Consider the following 22,042-nt stretch of genomic DNA (forward strand, 5'->3'; position numbering starts at 1 on the left):
AATGAAAGACACACTCCAGAGACTAAAGGCGCTAGCATGGTTGACGCATCTGTCACGGCGGTGGCGGACCGTGACGTCAAAATGACGTTTCAGGCCTGGCGCTTCCCTTGAAAAGACGGTGCAGCGCGTTGTCGTGCACCAGTCGATTTTTGTAACTTGGCGGCGCCACCAACGAAAAACCGGATGGACCGTTGTGAGACCAGGCTCAGTCAGGAGGTGCGTTTGTAGAAGCAGCTGTACGAAACTTCAGTGAAACAGCACAGGGACCACGTAAACTCCCAAAACTGGTGGACAGAGATTGGCAGAACTTTGGGGAAAGAGGGAGAGTTCTGTAAGAATGTGTGGAAGAAGCTACGGGACAGATACCTGAAGGCAAAGAAGAGGGCAGAGACTCAAAGTGGTGATGCCGGGGGCTTCAGACCATCACCTCTTTTAACTGAATTAAAAAATTAAAATTATCCGAATACTGCAGCAGTATCATTAATGACAGTATTCCTGCTCTTCATTGTTTTCTTCTCCACTTTCGTGGTTGTAGAGTAGCGGAAACCTTCACGTAGCAGCGCCACCTCTGTGACGGAGAAAATTGTAACTACTGGCGCAACGACTTGCGCCACTATATATGGCGGGTACAAACTCGTGACGTCATCAACACCGCTCACGCGAGCAGACGCAGCAACCATGCTAGAGCCTTAAGTGTGACACGGAGGGAGTTTCCTTGACTACCTAAGAAAAGGTCTCTTGGCACCAAGGAGGCTGATAATAATCCAGTTCTTCTACTTTAGCTCCCCTCCCCCACATCACATGCTTGATAGACACTCAAAAATGTATTTATTTATTTTTTGTGGTGAGTTCAGAAGCTTTTCAGACAATTCCAAAAGATTCATAGAAATTCAGAGATTAAGTGTCATAAAGCTAATCCAAGAACCATAGTGTTACAATGGAAACAGTCAGTGTGGAGGGCAAACTGAAAAGGCCTGGCTTATACTTGCTGGCTGTGTAGGATGAGATGCACTCTGAGGTTTGATGGGGCAGAAGAAGGCGCGTGCAGACGGCTGGCTGCTCCTTTTGATGGCGTGTCAGGGTTGGCTCACAAGCGGCTCTGCTGCATCTGGGTGATGCAGTCATCATTGTGGCAGGCCTGTCAGAACAAACTGGTGTGCTGGAGACAGATACAGCTTTAGTGGCTGGATGGAGAGTATGCAACACATGCACCACCCTAACATTGAATATGTTCCCCAAACCAGCAAGCTGGTGGGACATTAATGACAGGAACACCCAGTGACATCATATAAAGACACGATCGTGTGACACTTAAGACAGCTGAGGGAGTCCCATGATCAAACAGACGGGGTGATGAGTTAAAGCACTAATATACTGGTGACTGGCATAAATCTAAACAGGAGCCTTTGTTGCCTTTGCTGAACGGAGAGAGAAGAGAGCGATCTCGGCGATTGCCAAGAGGGCAATATCGCATCACAAATGTAGTGTTTTTATCTATGATGTATTCAAATGAAATGACAGTCACAGTAGGAGAATAATGTGTAATCATTAGCAAAGAGTTTGCAAATTACTTATGCAATGTAAACCATGATAATTTCCTTTGACTTTTCTCTCTTGCTGTCATTATTAAGTAACTTGGAAGCCAATAAATGTCACAAATGCTTTCACTTGATTAAAACAACAGATATCTTATTGCAAGGTACGATGTCAGTCAAAGCACAGCTTCCTGCTCATAGCAATTTACTGTTAAGGCATTATGAGAGAGGGCAACACAAATAATAGCTATTAAACTGTCAGCTAGAGCAGGCTAGATCACATTACTGAAATTAGCCTAAGATGCACTAATATAAACAATGCCATCCTCTATTCACATGTACATTTAAGCTCAATCATAAACTCATGCGCAAATATGCACTTAAATATCAATGGAAAAAGAGAATGATAGAAAAAATTGGCATGAATTTGTTCTTTTTTACAACCACATTAAAAATGTTTTATTTCCCAGTTTTTGAAAGTGTTGCTTGTCATGGTTTTAAGTAACCGGACAATTAAAAAGTCTGAAAGTGCAAGTGAAAAGGAGTTCTCAAGTGGACATCCACATGAGACGGAGTCAATATTTGATTTCTTAAGCATAATGCCAAAAAAGGTGCTTAAGGATGATGCAAAAATAATGAAAAACAATGTATTTTCCTTTTCGACTCGTGGTGCACCTTCCTGAATCCAAAAGTGAAGCATCAGCCCTGGCAGCATTTCTGGTACGAGACATATGTGTGTGTGTGTATATGACTATGATCCTATATATATATATATATATATATATATATATATATAGATAGATAGATAGGGAAAGAGAGAGAGAGGCAACACTGACATCTGCTGGTTTAAAAGAAGGATTTGAAGAAAACTTTCACATCATCTCTGTAATTTCAAGGCACACTGCCTTTTATCAAGCAGATTCAATTCTCAATACCAGCTATCATGAAAAGTTTCTTATATTCCACTGATCTCCTTTGTATTTCAGACTTTTATGTATGCAGAAGCCACAATCCCAGTCCCCACACCTGCATCCTTCTAATTTCCTATACACGTGGATCAATTGAATAGGGTTACCCTCTTGTCATCCGGACTAATTTATTTATGAGCCTGTCATTTGTAATCATTGATCAGGATGTTCTCTGTTAGAAAACTAATGATATGCAGAGGTAAAAGATTCCCTAATTATTGTGTTTGGTCTAATTGAGGGTGTGTGCCTCTACAGGAAGGTTACAAGGGGAACTGACTGTTGCCCTTTCTGCCTCAGTGCCATTACTCCCGCAGAAGCCTAGTAGATGTAAGTCAGAATGCAATTGATGAAAGCACATCCACAATGAGTCAATTATTAAGACTTTGTTTCACAGTGGCACTTTATGCCGATTTGGATATTCTAAATAGTTACACTTTATGTGTCCTTTAACAAATAACTGCTAAGAAGTAGATATCTTAAAGTGTGTAATTTGATAAAGTTTGTTTATAGAGGCAATGTCACCAAAAATTTCAATTCTCCCTTACATTTTTTTTTCATTTGTTAAAAGAATGTGCAAGAGATGACGAATGAAAATCAGGATGTCTTTCATTGGGTTTTTACTAGTGATAACCAAAACTGCAATATGGCAAAACATCGTTGTGGTATTCAAACCAGTGAAAAGATCAAAATAACATATCTCTACAAATAAAATTAAAATTATATAAATAGATTTTTTTTAAGGGGGGGGTGGGTTAATTTATGGTAATATAGTATGATGATCTTTGTTTAATGTTTGTCTAGTACTGTCCATAGACTGTCTGATGGACAAAGCATCATACAGATAGCTTTGTCCATCAAACAAAGCTATCTGTATGGGATGTAGAGCTTGAAGCTGATGTGGAAACTTAAAGCCCCCCTCCACTGAAAATCGTGTTTTTTGACAAAATACTCCACCAGTGCTATGGCTGAGGATTTCTGCTTCAAATCTAGAGAGCACCACTAAGAGTCTCAGAGAGGCTTGTTCAGACAGTACAGCCTGTACGTTCTGTGTAGACCATTTGGAGGAAGCAGCTCCAACAGGTCTTAACCTACCTGAAAGGTGAAGCTGTGAAGCTAATTTGCATGCCCCTGAGGAACTCATAAAAGAAGGAGCTAGCAAACTGAGGAGAAATTAGTACAGGCTAGGCGGAGAACACACGAGCAACAAGTCAGAGCAGGAGCTCTTTCATGAAATTTAAGAAAAAAAAGCATCCTGTTGAAGTGAAATATTCAGGCTTCCCCACTTTCACCATCATATGTACACAGTTAGGCAAGTATGCAAATAAAGGTACACTATAATTGTTAAAGAAACTAAAGTGGACCAGACTGAACCTGTGCAATTACAGTATTATACAGTAAGTATTTCTGTAATTTGATTTTTTTTTCCTGTAGTGGGCAGTCTTGAGTCAGCTGACCATTCGAAATCATAATACCCATTTTGAGTAAGGGATGAGATTCAAAACAATGGAAGCCTTTGCACCATTCAGAATGGCAGTAATGACATATATTGCATCAATGCTAATATATATACTTGAAATATACATCTGTTACTGACAATTCACATTGTGTTATAATTCAGCTGAAATCTAAATATAACTAAACTGCTCAGAAACACTTCTAGATAACAAGATGACAACAAAAACATTTACTTTGATGGATATTAAGTACGGAGCCCGGTGGAGATCAAACAATATCTTTTTCAGGGGGTCTCAAGAAAGCGTTCTCTCACTTTTCAAAGTGTGCCCTCGCTTTATTAAATCGTGCGCTCGTCTAAATAAAGCGTGCGCGCGTATACATAAACCGTGCGCTCGTCTACTAAAACCGTGCGCTCACTGCCCCTCGGTCGTGCCCACATTATATACCTTGTGAGCACAATAAACAAAAGTGTGCCCACGATCTGTAAGACGTGCCCACGACATTCTATATGGCAACAATAAATCCAAATTGCTTGAAACGTTCGCACGTTGTATTAATTGTGGCCACGAAATCTGTTACCATTACAGGGTGAGCAGCTCACCTTTTTAATCTATTTGGAAGTTGCTTGGAATGGAACAGTAAGTGCATTGTGCTATGGCGAATGTATGCCTAAGCAAGTATTATGGGACGAACAGTGTCCCTTAATGTAATGTATAATTCAAGTGCTTGGTCTGGACTGTTTGTCAACTGTAACCCTCGTTCTTGCATTATGCCTGTGCAAAAATCAAATACATCGATGTCGCATGGTATGGAGTCGAGGAAGGTGCATTTCCTCTTGCAGACGGTCAGATTGGCTTCATCGAGAGGAAAGAGATGATCTTCAGCCCCCCACAGATGCGGAGCCAGGTGCATTATATCCGGTATTCCAGCCGGAACACCTGGGTTTCTGGACGGACGGATGCGATGTGCATTCCATGTGTCTTGGATGCTGTTCAATTCATCCTGGGGAAAAAATTAACGAATGCAAATAAATATTTTAGGATTTTCATTTGGCTACAGCCCTGACTTGGGCGCCTTACAAGGCAGCCTTGAGAACAGGTGAGGGTGTGTGAAATACTTTGAGTCAACTAGGCTCATGATGATGCCATGACTGGACGCCAAGGTTGAAAGAATATTCTTGTATTCCATACCTAGCCCATGGTAAACCCTGATTAAGTCCATTTCAAAATGGTTAAGAATCATATCCTGCTGGTAAATTTGGCTCATGATGTTATGAGAGTGTGGAATCGTGGCCATGCTTTGCTTACTTGTGCCAATTTAAATTAGGCTATACGTTTCTTAAATAACGTTAACACGTTTTGTGAATCATGACCACGCTTTAGTAAATTGTGGTCACGAGGTATATAACTTTGTTACTACAACGAGAGCAAGAAACTACTAAATCGAGCGCACGATTTAGGTAAACGTGCGCACGTTGTATTTCAACGAGAGCACGTTTTGGTTAAATGAGCGCGCACTTTGCAAAGTGAAGACACGTTTCAGTAAATTGTGCTCACGAGGGATATAACGTGAGTACGACTGTATTACAGCGAGTACACGACATTAGTAATTCGAGCGCACGATTTAGGTAAACGTGCGCTTGCTATATTTTAAGGAGAGCACGGTTTGGTTAAATGAGAGCGCGCTTTTTAAAACGGGTGCATGCTTTCTCGACACCCCAATATATTTCACCTTAAGACTCAAGGGGCTCCGTACAAGCTTTATTTGAAGGTGCAGAATATTAAGTGTACTTCCAAAAATCATCATACAGAAAAAAGAAAGAGAAACTTCCATCTTTAAAGGTAACTGATGTCAATTATTATGCTGTACAGACAATTCAGATATACAATAAGAAAAATCTGCAGAAGTTTAGGTACAAAATGGTCAATAAAATGCAATGTTTTAAAGCAAAAGTGAAAGCTTTGGAATCCAACTGTATAGGGAATGCAGAGAGCAGCCTTCATAAAACTTCATAAAAGTAAAATCACCTGCTACAGGTACAAAGCGTCTACAAGCGCCTTTGCAGATCATCCAACAAGTCACCGCATGGAAGCACCTCGATTGGACATCAGCATTGAATTTTCTACTGATTTATAAAGTCTCTCATTGAGAGCCTGAGAGGTTGGAGTTTCTTATTAATTCATTATTGCTTGGGCCCATTCATTTGAGCTTTTACCCCCACTGGTTCCCACTTGTCCAACTGTCTGTCCAAAGTGGGGCTGAGGCCTCGATGTGCTACAGTGGAAAAGCGTGAAACTCCATTCACTGCTAGACCTCCACTGTCAATTGGGCAGATATAGTCAGCAGATTCATCAGGTTTCCTCTTTCTAAGGTGACTGAATTGGGTGAAGCCCAGCTTCTTTGGCTGAAAACACAAAAAGGCCAACACATTAATGAATCATTTCAATGTTACACTGCTGCAACAGCCGAAGAAACACTTACAATGATTGATTAAAACTGTGCTCTTACTTTTACTTTAGCTGTGGTAGTGAGGGGCATGTGGCCTGTGGCATTGCCATACTCTCGTTTCTCTTGTGTGGCTTGAAGCCCGACCAGGGTGGCAAAGGCTGTGGCGAGATGACGACGGAGCAAAGTCTTCTGTGGAGGAATATTTAAGAGCAGGGCCAAGGTCTCTGAGCTGAAGCGAGGCTCCAGGATCTATGGAAGGTGATATTGACAGATTGGATTTGGGCAGCTGGGAAGTAACTGAGTACATTTACTCAAATACTGTCCAAAAAGGTTCAGTGTGCAGTATATAGTGACACAAACTCCAAATTGCAGTCATGAAAAAGATGGAAAGGCCCAGTGTGTAACCAGTGTGTTAGTTTGTCCCTTCTGTACTTGTTTTTTAACATGGTGTTTCACATGGGAGGGTGAGGACAGTGACATGTGATGTTTTTTTTAATGAATTGTTCATTTAAATATACTTAAAATACAAATACATGTAAATACAATGTACATACATGTATCCCAATGTATGTGCGCTTCAACACTAATGACAATAATAGTTAAGAATGATGCTTTTCACGCCTGCAAATACAGCCACCAAAATCTTACTCAATAGAACATGAATTTAAATTGAATTTGAATTTAATTGAATTGAATTAAACTATACTTAACTGTCCCAAAGGGAATTGATAAAGTTTTGACCAAACTGATCAAAAGAACAAACAAGCAAATAAATACATTGATAATGATATGATAATGATTAGTATATACTTAAAGTAAGAAAAAGTCATAATGATTATAGAGCCATAGGGCTATAGTGGTGCACAAGGATGGGATTTCCTTTCCATTCTATGTCCTCTTATTCTTCCACAACATTCTGTATTATTTTCCTTTAACAGTTTTCATTACTTTACATAAATTGTTTTACATTATATATATATATATATATATATATAATATGTATATATTCAATTTTACAGGAGAATGTTGGCTTTCTCACTGCATGTAATTTATTCGACTACTTTCTTTGCTAGCAGAGCCACAAAGACCCACTTGTTGGCAAGTGGATCTTTGCAGCTCCTCTGCAGATGAGAGGGCATTCAAAATTGTTGCTCAGTCAAATTTTTTGCTCCACAACAGCTGACATGGTTAATGTTTTATCCATCCAACCATGTGCATACTTCTCAATCAGTGCGAGCATGTTATGACCTAAAAATGTTGCACAGAGGCTCAGTATTTGCAATACTTACGATCAAGCCACCATGAACGCCGCTGCCCCGTAAATTAGGAGCATATTCAGCAAGATCCACTGCTCTTAGCCACTCCATTACTCGGTGGTTTGACCACTGCACCACCTCTGATGGTGAGGGTTGTTTCTGGAGATATAATCAGAAAGAGTTAATTTGGCTCATACCTCATTTATTCACACTTGCACCTGTCTGATCTCTGACTACAGCAGAAAACTAAATGAAAAAAAAAAATTAAACCCTCAAGGGAAGATGACAGCAGCCAATAAGAGGAAAAGCGACGTGTTTAAATGTAACATTTCTCTGCCGCCCTCTTGTGGATACATTATATTACAGCACCAGTTCCACAATCGTGAAGCAGTGGATCATGCCACTGCATTTGCCATTCAAATGTGTTTAAATGTCTTTGATATGTTACATATTCTGGTCTGTGAATGTTAATACAAACCAAATTTTTGTTTTAACCCCCTGAATTATAGCTTACCTCCTCGCCTGGCCTCCGTCGAAGACAGTTTGGATTAAATTTATTGGCATGAAGGACATGAATGGCACATTTAATACTGAGATGATGAAGCTGACTAGTGACCTTTAGAGTCAAGAGATCATTCTGAAAGAGCAGGAAAAAGAACAGTTAATGTGAAAAAATATGTAATGGTGCAACAATGGTTTGCTTTGCCTGGAACTTATGCATGTGAGGAATTAAGTGTTACCACAGTGAGATATTGTATCATTCGACCATCAACTCGAGCTTCATGGAATTGGTCTTTATACTGAGGCAAACCGATATCATCCAACCAGCCTGCAACAGAGAAAATCAGACATGAATGCATGCCACACTAAACTAAGCATCAGCACATGTTCTCTGTAACTGTTCAATCAAGTTTTGTTTTCATGCTTTGGAAGCTGGTTGTATTTGGATTTTATTTTGACATTTTCTATCTTTTTTTTTAAACTTTTTTTTTACAAAGCACACACTGTTTCTTAGTTTGGTTTATGTCACGAGAAGCTTTGTCTTTTATTTACAGATGTGACCCAGATGAGATCATACAGTTTGAAAAATATTCCACGCAAATAAGGTCTTACGGGTGACCCAGATGTAGTCCAGTTCTGAAGACTTCTCTATAACTTTAGTGATGAATGCTCTGAGAGCCAGCTGCAGCTTCTTCCTGTGCAGTGGATGCTTCATGCCCATTTCCTAAGGTCAGACAGAACAATTCTAATAAAGCAATGTTTAGGCTGGAACTACTATTTTGCCAGCACATATACCACTTATTAATGTATTCAAATAAGTCTTAAGTTAACACATTTTTAAACATTATCATTTGAGTTTATCAGTTTATTAGTTTATAAGTCCAAAGTTTACAATTTTTTCTGTTTTATTTCAGCGTTAAGTTACTTTTCTTTGAATGTTTTATTCTCTCACCTTCTCAAAATCCTGAGGTGTGGCAGACAGAAGCGTCTGCCCATTTTCAACCCACTGTCTGGAGAGACTGACATATTGGCCCAGTCCATAGTCCTCTAGCCAGCCACACACCTGTTCCTTGGTCCACTGGCTGAATGGAATATTCATATCACTGGCAGCAACAGGGCAAAAATGGACAAAATAGAAATAATTCATTAATCTATTGTGAGTATTCAACCAAATACAAACAACTAAGCATAATTCTGAAAGCAGTGAGTTAGAGCAGTGAATTTGCTGGGGGTAAAGATTAAGAAGTTCAGGAACATTGTAGGAAAATACAGGGTAGAAGCACGTTAATTTTTACCATGCAGAGTCAGATTCAGGGGTTCGGGTGAGTCTGGGTCCTGCTGTTGCACGCAGGCCCCCTCTTCTAAACTGGCCAGCATCTGGATCTGCGGCTTGAACGCCTCCGGACTGGGTTCTTCGAAGTCTGTGTAGATGAGAGTAAACCCTGTTGATAAAAATGCTGAAAACTACTTAGATTCTCAAGTAAAATGATCAAAGTAGAAACTTAAAAGTATTAAGCTGTTATCATTGTACAGCAAATAAGAATAAATGTTAAGGATAGAGATTAAAGTAGAAAGATATACATTTTTCTAAGATAAAATTCTCAAAACACAAAGTGACTTTCTTATAATAAACACTGAAACTACACATTCACTAAATAACACATCACAATAATTACCTTTATGTTTATTAATATATAAAATTTTGGTGTATGGTCAAAATTTTGTCACATTGCGAAAAATGAATAACAAAACAGAAAGCAATGATTTACAAATCTCATAAACCAATATTTTATTTAAAATGGAACAAAAAAAACATGAGATGGAAAAGAAAGATGAAACTGAGACATTTCACTATTTTATGAAAGTCATGAGCTCATCTTAAATTTGATGGCAGCAACACATTTAGAAAAAAGTTGGGACGGGCCTCCGGTCTGCTTTGACATGTTTTGCATATAATTTTGCATCAAAGGTTTTCAGTTGGTTAAAGGCCTGGCACAGGCCAGTCCAGCACCTACACTCTTTTACTACAAAATCATGCAGTGGCAATAGAAGCAATATGTGGTTAAATATTGTCTTGCTGAAATATGCAAGTCTTTTCCTGAAAAAAACGCCATCGGGATGGGGCGCATATGTTGCTTTTAGAACTGTGATAATCCTTTTAGCATTGATGGTGCCTGTCCAGATGAGTAAGTTGCCAGTTCTATAGGAATTAATTCACACCCATACTATCATAGAATAAGGCTTTTGAAGCGAACCTCTGCTCATCTTTACTTATGAGAGACTCCGCCTTGTTGCTGCCGTCGAATTTAAGATGAGCTAATGTTTTTTTATCAAAAAAGAAAGTCTAAACTTTAACATTTTGGGATGTTGGTTTATGAGATGTGAAAAATCAATGCATTCTGTTTTCATTTACATTTTACACAGCATCCTGACTTTTTCGGTATGGGGATTTATACATACTGAATTTATGTAGACTCACAGTACACACAGCACACAAGTAAATGTGTTGTTTGGAAATATATAAATAGTATACAAAAAAGTGAGTCATAACTTTTGTGACATTTATTTGTGACTTATTGCAGTTTTTGTCGGTTTATTCATTGATAACCTCAGTTGGTGTTTTCCTACTCACTTTCCCCAGAGTCTCTTGAAGCTCCTGTTATTCTTCATGTATTCTGGGGAGCCCACAGCTCGCTGGCCAGCCTGTGTTTGTGCCCCACAATGAACAGGGGAATTATCACTGGATGTGCTGTCATCAACTCTCTCCAATTTTCCTACAAGTGATTGCAAAACCCACAGTCAATTACAGAGGACAAATGTGATGCAGATTGTTTGATTATACTTTAGAGGACCAGTTAGATGATGCAATATTTCATAAATGTGTTTGTGTAGTTGAAAATAGCAGCTCACTCATAACAATTTGAGCAGACAAAGCCCCACTGTAATCCTGCCAAATAACACAATTTAGATTGATGACATCTATTAAAATATTTTACTGTTTCCGATAGCAGAGGGATTGCAAAAGACCAACTCTCAATCATGACGTTGACTGAGTAGAGAGCTTTATTTAAAAAAAAAAAATGTATTTCTTCTCATTTTGCAAAACAAACAGAACATCAAGAGTCAAGCAACTCACATATGGTAGTCTGGCTTTTCACAGTGCTCCATTCAGTGAATGGATGCAGGTTACAGACCATTGAATTCAGCAAATAATTCACAAGTTAATGCTCCATGAAGAATTAACCTCAGATTCATTTTATAAGGTGTGATCCTCTTGATAAAGTCTACAGTCAGAGTGGCTGCAGCAGAGAGAAATCAGGGTGGGGCTCCGGTTAAAATTAGTCAGCCACACTGAGGAAGGGTGGAGCTGAGATGAATTTGGACAATCAGGGCAAGAAGGAGTGCTGGGGTGGAAAGCCTATCCCATGATCTATCTGCTATGTCAGGAGCCTCTGTAATTATCTGTGATCAAACATGCAGTGGTCGTCTTCTCAAAGGAGAGTGGTTATAGCTCCAAATATGAACGTTGCCTGCACTCGTGGGAATAACCAGACAACTGACGGGTCCTACAGCATACAGTGTATAACAGTATACTGTCCATCCTATCATATCCAAAATAGTAATTTAAGTGGGGATTTACTTTGGCTGGAGTCTCCATCTTCACTCCCATCTGGAGACTTTTGACTCTGAATTTCAGTGCCACTATCTCCGTTTCCACTTTGTTCCGACAAAGAGGAATTCACAGGCAGAGTTTGACTTCTGCTATCACTCAGGCCACTCTGAAGAAACCACACACAGACAATGACTTTGTGAAATTAAGAGCACAACCGAAAATGTAGAAAATGTGTACTATAGTGCTGACACAAACAAGTGAACTTTAATTCTCACACTTATCTAAGGTAGTGTGTTGTAACTTTCAAACTGAAGAAAACGTATGGATGGAAATCTATGGATTGACATTAAATACTAAATCCCTTGTATGAATAGTATAAAAATACCTTTGGTGAATGTCCATTTGTTATGTCATTCATGCTACTTGATAAAGTGTGTGGTTCTGTTCTGCAAAGAGAAAAAGCACAATCCATTTAATTAAATGGATTGGATGTTGGATTTATTTGCCGACAAAAGGCTGCTTCACTACCTGGAATCACTGTCTTTCTGGACTGATAGAAGAGAAGCTTGTGGGGAGGAAGAACTGTTTGTTGACACCTATGATTGGTGAAAAAATATGAATGGTTGAGATTATTTAAATACACTGAAACAATGTCTGAAATCACTTTCAAGCAAACATTTAACTAAGATCAGCTGATCTTATTTGTACTCACTTCAGACTTCACATCATCTGATTTTGCACTAGCAGAGTCTGTATTCTTCATCAGTCCCTGCTCTCCTTCTTCACTGCTGCTTGATTGACTCCGACCATTTGACAGGGAACAAACAGCAGATGGAGCTGCAGGAACAAAGAGGAGGTTTTTGTGTCTCTTGAGGAAGGATATTTGAGGGGATATGCTTAAACATTGTCGCTAACAGCAAAGACAAATGAACGAAGGAGCTGATTACTTTGCCTTGAGATGTGAGTGACCTCTCTGAACTGTCTGCACTGATTCAGAAGCAGAGTGAGTTCTTCAATACGTCGGTCCTGCAAAAACAGAGCAGGGAGTTTAAGGTCAACAAAGCACAGTTTAGATATTTATCAAAGGTTAAAAAACATCCATCCATACAACTGGCTTCACTCTGTTACCGATGATACGCGGCACAGATGTTCCCCTTCCACCATATGGCCTTTACATCAAAGTGTTGGAAAGGGAGGGGATTGAGACCAGCCTAGCTGGAAATCTTAGTTGTGGTAACCAGCTGCATGAAGTGTGTGTTTTTTGAAGTGGTGCCCATGCCTGGTTTTGCCATGGTTGTCTTAATGCAGCTCCCCCCAAAATTAGGCTTGGCAGAGCGAGACCTGCTTAAGTGTGGCTTTGCCTGAAATGGCTCGCCTTGGGGTGTGTATGTGTGCCACATTTAGGCCCCGTGTCTGTAAGTCTTTAAAGTCCAAGATACCATGTGGGGGAGAATACAAAAGACCCTCTGTGCTATAAACGCTTGGAGGGCGGGGCCTCAGAGAAGTGAAGAAATGAAAGCATTTAAAAATGTCCACTTTAAACAGCGCTGATGTTAGTGTGTCCATATACAAGCCAGGCGGCCACAATATATTGTAGTAAAGTAAAAACAGCACACGTGATGATCGATACTGCCTAATAACACACAGCTGTTTTTAACAGAGGAAAAGGATCGGTTTTCACATGACTGGGTACTTACCTTTTCATCATTGGCAGCTACCAGTGACTTCATTCCAATCCTAAGTCTCTGCAGCTCTTGATCTATGAGGGGAAATCCCACTCTGGTTATTGATCTGGATAAGCAGTTGCTCATGTTACACACATTTGCATTTTGAGTAGACTTGCCGCGATGGTTATGGTTACTTAGAAAAAATGGAAGCACAAATGCATGCTAGGTTGTTGCAGATTTAAACCTCGCAGTGGTCTCATCTAATCCAAAGATTTTTTAGATTAGTCTGAGCTTTTCTAACCATTATTTAGAGATTTTGTAATATCAGCTCTTGCATATTTGGGCCCAAGACCATACACTCTTTTCATTGTGACAATTACAGGCCTACAGGCAGCATTTCTACTTGATTATACTGAGAAAATACCTTGGAATTTTTCTTATTAATTTCTTCAATAAGGAAAACAAAAATGGCAAAGCAAAGAGAGACAGCATATCAAGTCATTTTAGAAACCAGTTGATGACTGCCGAAAGCTCAGAGCAAAAGCACATCAAGGATAATAAAGAAAAGAGACATGTCTGGGGAAAGGATATAATTGAAAGATTAAATGTAGACATGGCCCATGGGTTGAAGAGGATTTTCATTAAGTTCTGCACAGGCTTACATTTGGTGTTTAGCCTCTTCCTGTACATCTCCTCTGAGGGAGAGACAGACATAGAAACTCTTGATGAGACAGTTCAGTGAGGGCCAAGTGAAATTAAAAAAAAATTCCACTCGTCTTACTGAATCTAAAAAAGAGCAATTAACTGTGTCATCTGTGAGGGTGGGTAAATGTCAGAGATGCTGTTGTTGGCTGGTTTTAAAGAGCATGAAGGTACATGGTGCTTTGCTTACCTCTCTCTGAGCTCTCGGTGGTTAGAGCAGGTCTGGCCAGCAGCTGAGTTTGCAAGCTCTCGATCTCAGCGTTCTTACTGAGCAGAAGCTGCTGAAGGCTGCTGATTTCTGCCTGCATGTAACAAACAGTGAGGACTCTAAGTGCCAACAGGTCTGTTTTCATGCATTTACAAAAACAAGACATGTACATGCATTTAAAAGTAAAGTATCCAGCTTATATCCTCACTTGACACCAAAGCTAATAAATCTTTTCAACACTTGTTGGATATGAAACACCCACAAAAAAAAGCATGAAAATGTTGTCTGAAATTTAGAGAACCAAATGTTCGGCCACCTCTGTCTGGAGTTTATAGTTTGTTTTGAAGCAAGTTACATGGGGAACAAACAGATGGCAGTAAAGTTAAGTTCAGGCTGATCTGTTTTAAAGTTTGTTGTGTCTGCATGTTTTGTAGAAGAAACCGAAAATACTAGCCTGGGAAAATACAGCCTTTGCCTGAAACACTGGGTCGTTGAATATCTCGTTATCTGATATATTATCATCTATCGCTAGCTTTTCTGAAGTACACTGGGATTTTCCTTAACTTAACGTCTAGCTTAACTAAAAACATATATTAGGTATCTGCTCCTAATATCCAAAGCTCTTGACTTAGAAAAACAAGGAGATTGTTTGTGTAAAATATAGCTTTTATTCATTTTGCAATGATAGGGTTTGAATGATAGAGTATTCAAGTGGTACAACAAAATGTGTGGACTTCTTTTGAGAATGACCTCCTTTGTGGTGATTTCGGATCATTCAAACATTTTTCTTAATGCTACGATGCCGCAGCCAGTGTTGTAACAAATTATTACCTGGTTTTCCAAAGAGAGGGGATGCTGCATAAAATGTGATAAAACAGAGAGCAATGACAGCCGAAAAACAACATGTCAAATGTTGCATCGGTCTTTTTTTCCTAGTAAATACTGTATATGCTCATTGTGAAATTCATGCCTGCAACATGTTTCTTGAAAAGTTGATCATTTTTACTGTAACAACACTGGTTTGGGGAACTGATAAGACCAATTGCAGTATTCACAGTCTTGCTTAATGTGTCTCAGATGTTTGATAGTTGGGGTCCTCCTTTGTATTTTTCACAATGCACCATAAATTTTAATTGGTTACGGGTCCGGACTACAGGACATTTAATAGATTTTTTAATACGTAGCCATGCTGCTGTAATTTAAACAGAATGTAGTTTGGCTTTGCCTTGTCGAAAAAAGTGATGCATTCCCTGAAAAGACGTCATCTGGATGGCAGCACACTCTACTCCGGAACCTGTATGTATCATTCAGTGCTCTATGGAGCTGCACGTTATGCCATGTGCACCAAAATGTGTGCTGATGATAAGATGGATGGCTACTCTTGTAATTATCTTTGAGTATGCAGTGTGCGTTACTTCCAGGAATAATTTCAGGTCTTGATTGGTCAGACCACAGGATAGTTTTCTGTCTGCCACTGGCCTCAGTCCATCAGAAATGAGTTATGGGCCAGAGTAGATGGCAGCATTTCTGTGTCTGAGTCAAACTGTATTCATTGACAATGATTTTCGGAAGTTTAAATTTTATTTTTCAGAATGACAATGGTTAGTTTTATGTCTTGTCCATTTCACAACCATTTTAATATATAATACATATGTACGTTGTGTACTGTAGATTACGGGGAAAAGAAATCAGTGTAACGTTAACTTAACAGAATGTGTTCTTTAATTGTTCTTGTTTAATTTGTAGAGCCTGTTTCCCTCTCGCCTTTCTTTTACACCTAGGTTTCATTTCCTGATTGCCACACGCATGTATTTTGTTAATTATTATCTTCCTCAGGACATATCTCCTGCCTTTCAATAGTCCTTAGCCCAATCATTGGCTTACCACATGCTTAGTTCCAGGCTGTTTGTCATTTCTGAATTCCTGTCCTTTATGAATATTAACGTCCTTTCTAGAATTCCTGCCCTGCAGCACATTTTTCTTTGTCTTATCAGTAAGTTTATTACGTTTCGTCTTATATTTGCTATTGACTTACCAGCCTGAATCCAGAGTGGTGCATTTAAGTCCTCTCCTTCAACCACTACATTCACTATAACAGAGAAAGATGATAACTCACGTGCCAGCATCCAAAACTTGCCAGTGCCGGTGCCTGGGTTCACCGGTCTCGTTTCTGGGTCTGCTGATGTTTTTGCCTGCCTATTTCAAGAGGTCTGATTATACCTATACCTATTAAAATTTGGTATACTGAAGTCTGTATCATTACATTACGTTCTTTGGTCGGAAAATATTCCTGAGAAGCTGCCAAACTGGGCAGAGGAATTCATATTGACATGTAAGTCAGTTGAAAATCCATGCCCCCGCTGGCCTCCTAGCCGACCCTCTGAGTGGCTCCTGTTTTGCCACTTCCCCTGCCTGCATGCTCCCCTCATGGTCATTCTATGAGAGACATCGCCAGTCTGCCCAGCTTCCAGGCAGTCTTCCTGTGCATCCAAGTCCTCTCGCTCACCTTTCTGGTAAGCTGCCAGGACAACCCCTGAACTGCCTCTTCCAGTTGTTCAACCCTTGGGTCACCCTTAGGTTGCGCAATTTCTCTTCAGATATATCTCATAACAAAATGCATTTTCTTAAATTCAACATTTAATATGTTTTACATGTATTTTTGATCAAATGAATGTTTTTCTAATTAATTTTTTGCCATTGCACATTTGATACAGTGTCCAACGTATTTTTTGGAAACCAGGTTGTAACTGACCATGCAACATTTAAAACAGTTTGTTACTGCTATTGTCCTGTTTTGAATATACTAGTGAATTAGCAGAGGTTTCTTTAGAAATCGAAATTGGGGTACATGGAATCATACCAGCATGGACAAACTGAGAAAGATGATGAAATAATGAGAAAGATGGCGATTTTATCATGATAGAGGACAGTTGAGGTGAGAGAATAAGAGAATAAAGTCTAAGAAGAAGTAAATACCCTGGAATCATGTCAATATATTAAAAGTGCACATTAAATAGTGCAAAGCTATGATTAAATCTATTTCTATCATATTTTAAAATAAAGAGTAAGCTCGGACTTGCTAAGAAAATATAGGTGTCTGAAAAGAGAACATGTGCAAAAAAGAATGACTCACTTAACTGGCTGGAACATCGGATTGGAAAGCATTTAGGAAAACTGAGTGGACAGCTAGCAGTGGAATTTGGGCACTGATGGTGTATTGCACAGTCTACACCCCAAGTAAATCTGTTACCTTTGTAGCTTTGAGCTTCTTCTCAAACTGCAACTTCTGATCCTCAAGGTGCTCCACTTTGTCCTTGAGAATTTGGAGTTCCTTAAGTAAGACCTAAAACAGGGCAAGTGAAAGTTAGTTTGACATCAAGCTGATTCTACAAAATATACACAGTGTTCTCTCACACAGCAACACGATCTAATTATGTGAAATGCACTGTTTGTGTGTCAAACATTGATCAACAATACATACATTTTGCTTGTATTCGGACAGTGGTATTGGGCACTGTGTAAGATATCTGGTAATTGCTTCAATTCCATTTTAAGCTAAGGATCACACACTAAGTGAGACAACCCATGCTGTACAAAACATTACAAGCCATGCAGCCAAGCTATGCCTACACTTTCTCCTCCGCAGTGGCACCGCTGCTCTGCATCTGAGCTACCCTCTCTCAGGCTGCGTGTGTTCCCATCAGGCCCGTCTGAAGCCTCCTCTAGCTTGTGCATCCCCCCTGAGGTTCTTTCACAGGACACCCCAAGGTTTGAGCCCTGGCCCTCAGTGGACTCAGTGGAGCATACCATTGGAAACCTGCTGTCAGCCGGGATCTCCAAGGCCTTTTTCTCCTGGATCTTGCTATTAATCTCCTTCTGAAACTGACACATCTGCTCCTGCAGCTCACTAATGAAATTCACTACAGTCTGGCAGATACAGTGGGGGAGAAAAAATTAAGAAGAATGTTTAGAAAGAGTGGAAGAAACAATGTGCAGAACGTATGCACACCATTGCAGAAGTAACTGTTCAAATGCAATTGCTCCTGTCACTTTGTAATTCTCTATTTTAAATCCCTCATGTCTGAATATATTAAAAATATATGATGCTGTTTTAGAAACACAGACTCTTGACTGGTCCCAAATTAGCACACACATTGACCTGGTTTAGCTTGATTTAAGTAAACACACAATGTTTTTACAACACAAATGCATGAATATAGTTACTTAAAGCTGTGCCATGTAATTTAATTCATTCGTGATTTTGACTGATTCATTTTTATTAAACAGGGGTCAATAAGATGGCCTCTGAGTTTGCCTTTTAGAGGTGCTCTCTGCCCACTTTCCCCCAGAGAGAGCATAAACAGCAGCCAAGTTATGCTCGCACTGTGGACAGAGGAAGTCTCACTTGGGGTCCGGTACAGCGGATATGACAGATGATATGGAGCCCCTCCATGGCTAAATTTAAACTTGGGCTTACTGACTCCACAGCGAGGAGCCTTCCACATGTTGTGCCAGTGTGTTTGCCTGCAATTGTGTGTATGTGTGGACGTGTTTGTGTAGTAAAAGCAGCATGTGGGAGACCAGTAAAGTGATAAAAGCAGAATGTTTTTCCCTGGTCTCCTTAAGTCAGAGCAGCTGTTATAGGAAAGTTGGTTTTGTAAAATCAGAATTAGGAATTTGTGAAAAACGCACCTCTCTACAATACTCCATCAAATTCAACCATGTTTAAATGAATATGCATTAAAAAAAAACATTGTAAATATTAATGAAGAAGGAGGGGAATCAATTTTTAAGACTGACCTACTCCACATTTAGACGTCCACAAGAAAAAACAATTCTGGGCTCAAAGCCTACACACACTCAAATTTGATCTGTCATCCATCATGCTAGTTCTACTAGACCTGAACCCTTTTACCTGAGGACACAAAGACTCTTTGACCAGCAGTGTTTTGACAGTAACTACATACCTTACAGTATCCTTTCTGGTCTAAGTTCTGCTTTCCATTTCTAGGTCACTAAATGCCCAGGAAGTCTGGTAGCCTAGCACATCAGTGTTAAGCAAATACATGATCCATTTCAGAATGGCAAAACATTTAAACCCCTTGGACACTTATTTTTCTTTTCCTGTAGAATGCCCAGAAACAACAAAGCCAGGGTTTGGGTGAATGTTCCCCTCTATTCATCCAGAAAGTGTTTATGGTCTCACATAAAATCAGCAGCTGACTGCACGGTTAGATCCAACGGAACGTAAAGTAGATATTTGTGTGTACCCTCGTCATTCCTGGCACAGTTCTGTTCAAATTTCCAGAGAATGGGGTGAAAGAGAAGTTCCTGAGGATTTAAACTAATTCATCCTTGCAAACAGTCCTCAGTGAAACAAGCTGTAAGGACAAATGGATGCAAGGCATTTGAGCTAACACTGTCAAAGTGAAGAGATACTCATATTAAAAACTGTGCAGGTAATTAAAGACAGGTAAGTAAATTAAGTAAAAAAGGCAACTATTTTGATTGATACACATATTTACATAATTGCATTTGAACAACACTACCATACTTCCATATATACTAGCGGGAATGGTGATATTTGCCTCAGTGAGTCTTACCTCTGCTTTGTGCTGCCTCTCAGCCCCATGGCCCTGTTTTCCCTCCATGTCTGCCAGCTTCAGTTTCAGGCAGGACACCTCCCCCGTAAGACTAAGCTTCTGGTTCTCCAATGACGTTCTATGCTGGAGCTCCTGTCATCACAGCAAGAGCATGAACTAACACTAACAGACACACAAATACATTATCTCTTCAATTATACACAAGGCTCAATACTCACTCTACAAAGGCAACATTAAGTGTGAGGCAACGCAAATCTACCACCTCTGTAATGACAGTCCCCCTCACACAAACCCAACTGGTTTCAGAATCTGTTTGGGTGGCTAAATATACACAACCCATGACCACTATTTATAATGCCTATTTCACAGCTCCATCAAAGTACATAGCTGAGGGGAGGGGGGGAGAAAAAGCATGCAAAACATTCATTGCGAGAACATCAAAATAACTTTGACAGGTGCATTTTCCTGTCCTGTGTGGGAGAACGGCTGCTAATCAAACCCGATGCTGAAAGGGATGACTGCTAAACGGCACTGCGATATCCATCCTGAGAGGCTTTCAGCCTTCAGAGTTTAACCAGACCATGCAGGCAGATGTATTACTAATTTGGTTGATATCAAACAGGTGCTAAATCACTTAAATGTCCACAAATGAGTACCAAACTGTTCATATGAATAAATCTCTGGCTATGGGAAATATCTGGGCTTCCTCTAGAGTGCACATGGAAAATATTAGAGCTTTGTCACCAGGAAGAGATTTACAGCTCAGATCCAAAGCCTCATAATGACCACGTCTCCAAGAAACCAGTCCTGGCTGCCCTTTGAAAATATGTGCGTATATAGAAGTAGACATAACAAATCGAGTTCACAGCTCATCAGAATTTTGTCAGAGACGTTTGAAACACTCTTGAGCCTCTTCACTGAAAGGCTTTTGAAATACAATGTAAGAATAAGAATGAATACCTGGTTGATCATCCAGTCCCTGCCTGCAGAAAACCATGCATTTCCCTCATGGATATTGTGGTTTCGTGTGTGTTGTAGTTTCAGAAGGTTAAGGTTTCAAACACCCTTTCAGTGTCCTTTAACAAAGTTTCTGTCGTAGAGGGGAAATCAAAAGCAAATAACTAAAAGCTGACATGCACGTCTAACTCTTACAGGAGCACCACCCCACTCTTTCTCCCTCCCATCTCTCCACCTTTTGCAGCTGTTCCTCCCCTCCTTGTGTGCCCTCCCCCTGTCTTCTCCTCTTTTTTTTCTCTTTTTCTCTAGATGCCTGCACGTGAGTAGTGGTGGCGGTTAAAGGTTAGGGGCGTGGCTAACTGTGCAGTCATCACCTGCCCAGACCGACTACTCCAGTCCCCCATAAACCAGACATACACTGTGAAAGTGTGAAACCGTCGTGGAATGAGTCTGAGCATCCTAAATATTTTGGTTGTCAAGGCAATCGGCAGCCACATTCATTGGAATCTTAGCAAGGAATTTTCAGGAAGCAGGACCCATCCTGAGTTGCCTTCTGCAGCTTATGAGAAAAATGTGTCCCTAAGTCACAAGATAGATGGACAATCTGGGGTGCTGTAATATGATGAAAGAAAAATTTTGGTCCTAAACATTTGGTGCTGAGAGAGTTCAGTGTTTTGAACAACATGATTCTCGGTTAGTAAAGGTGAGTACCTGCTGTAGCATCTCCTCTGTGCAGTTGAGTTTGTGCTGATGCTCCACCAATGAGCTCTCTAGGTCACTGATCTTCAATCCCTGAGCCTCCACCTGATCTGTCAGCACACTCACCTGTGTGAATGTGAGCAGAAAGATTAGAAGGAAGAATATATTTTCTAAACATGGACAAGAGACTGTTAGATCATTCTCTTTCATTACAGAGTCATTCACAATGGCCTATTCAGCAATATCAGCTATTTTCCCTTAAATGTCAGTGCTCAGTTTGATTTAAATATCTAATTCTATGCCAGGCTAAAGAGTGCAAACATTTCCTTTGATTTAAAAAAAATGTATGAACCTTTGTCTTTCAGTAGGTGCTTGCACCACTTCAGTAACTCCAGTGATGTCAGCAGAACACATGCAGTTAAATGTAAAT

At 39.9% G+C, this 22,042-nt stretch overlaps 1 protein-coding gene across 5 annotated transcripts; it reads right to left on the reverse strand.

The window, feature by feature from the left end:
- Positions 1–5,690: 5,690 nt before the first annotated feature.
- ppfibp2a (PPFIA binding protein 2a) lies at positions 5,691–21,708 on the reverse strand. 5 transcript variants are annotated; one of them, XM_075462136.1, is made up of 21 exons: positions 21,625–21,708; positions 19,957–20,088; positions 17,984–18,280; positions 17,604–17,696; positions 14,336–14,447; positions 14,106–14,138; positions 13,474–13,535; positions 12,724–12,802; positions 12,489–12,613; positions 12,305–12,372; positions 12,162–12,222; positions 11,804–11,942; positions 10,796–10,937; positions 9,459–9,584; positions 9,116–9,266; positions 8,776–8,887; positions 8,403–8,491; positions 8,177–8,299; positions 7,696–7,821; positions 6,467–6,655; positions 5,691–6,362 (listed from the first exon to the last, which is right to left on the reverse strand). In XM_075462136.1, exons 1-21 carry the CDS (start codon positions 21,634–21,636, stop codon positions 6,141–6,143), a joined length of 2,493 nt encoding a protein of 830 aa, XP_075318251.1. In that variant the 5' UTR covers positions 21,637–21,708; the 3' UTR covers positions 5,691–6,140. The 5 variants fall into 5 exon arrangements, with proteins under 5 accessions (XP_075318251.1, XP_075318243.1, XP_075318265.1 ...); XM_075462128.1 differs by lacking the exon at positions 21,625–21,708 and adding an exon at positions 20,917–21,051; XM_075462150.1 differs by lacking the exon at positions 21,625–21,708 and adding an exon at positions 20,175–20,262 and having other exon boundaries at positions 5,692–6,362.
- Between the last annotated feature and the right edge of the window lie 334 nt (positions 21,709–22,042).

Source organism: Odontesthes bonariensis, chromosome 1, assembly GCF_027942865.1.
Source record: "Odontesthes bonariensis isolate fOdoBon6 chromosome 1, fOdoBon6.hap1, whole genome shotgun sequence".
Lineage (NCBI taxonomy): Eukaryota > Metazoa > Chordata > Actinopteri > Atheriniformes > Atherinopsidae > Odontesthes > Odontesthes bonariensis.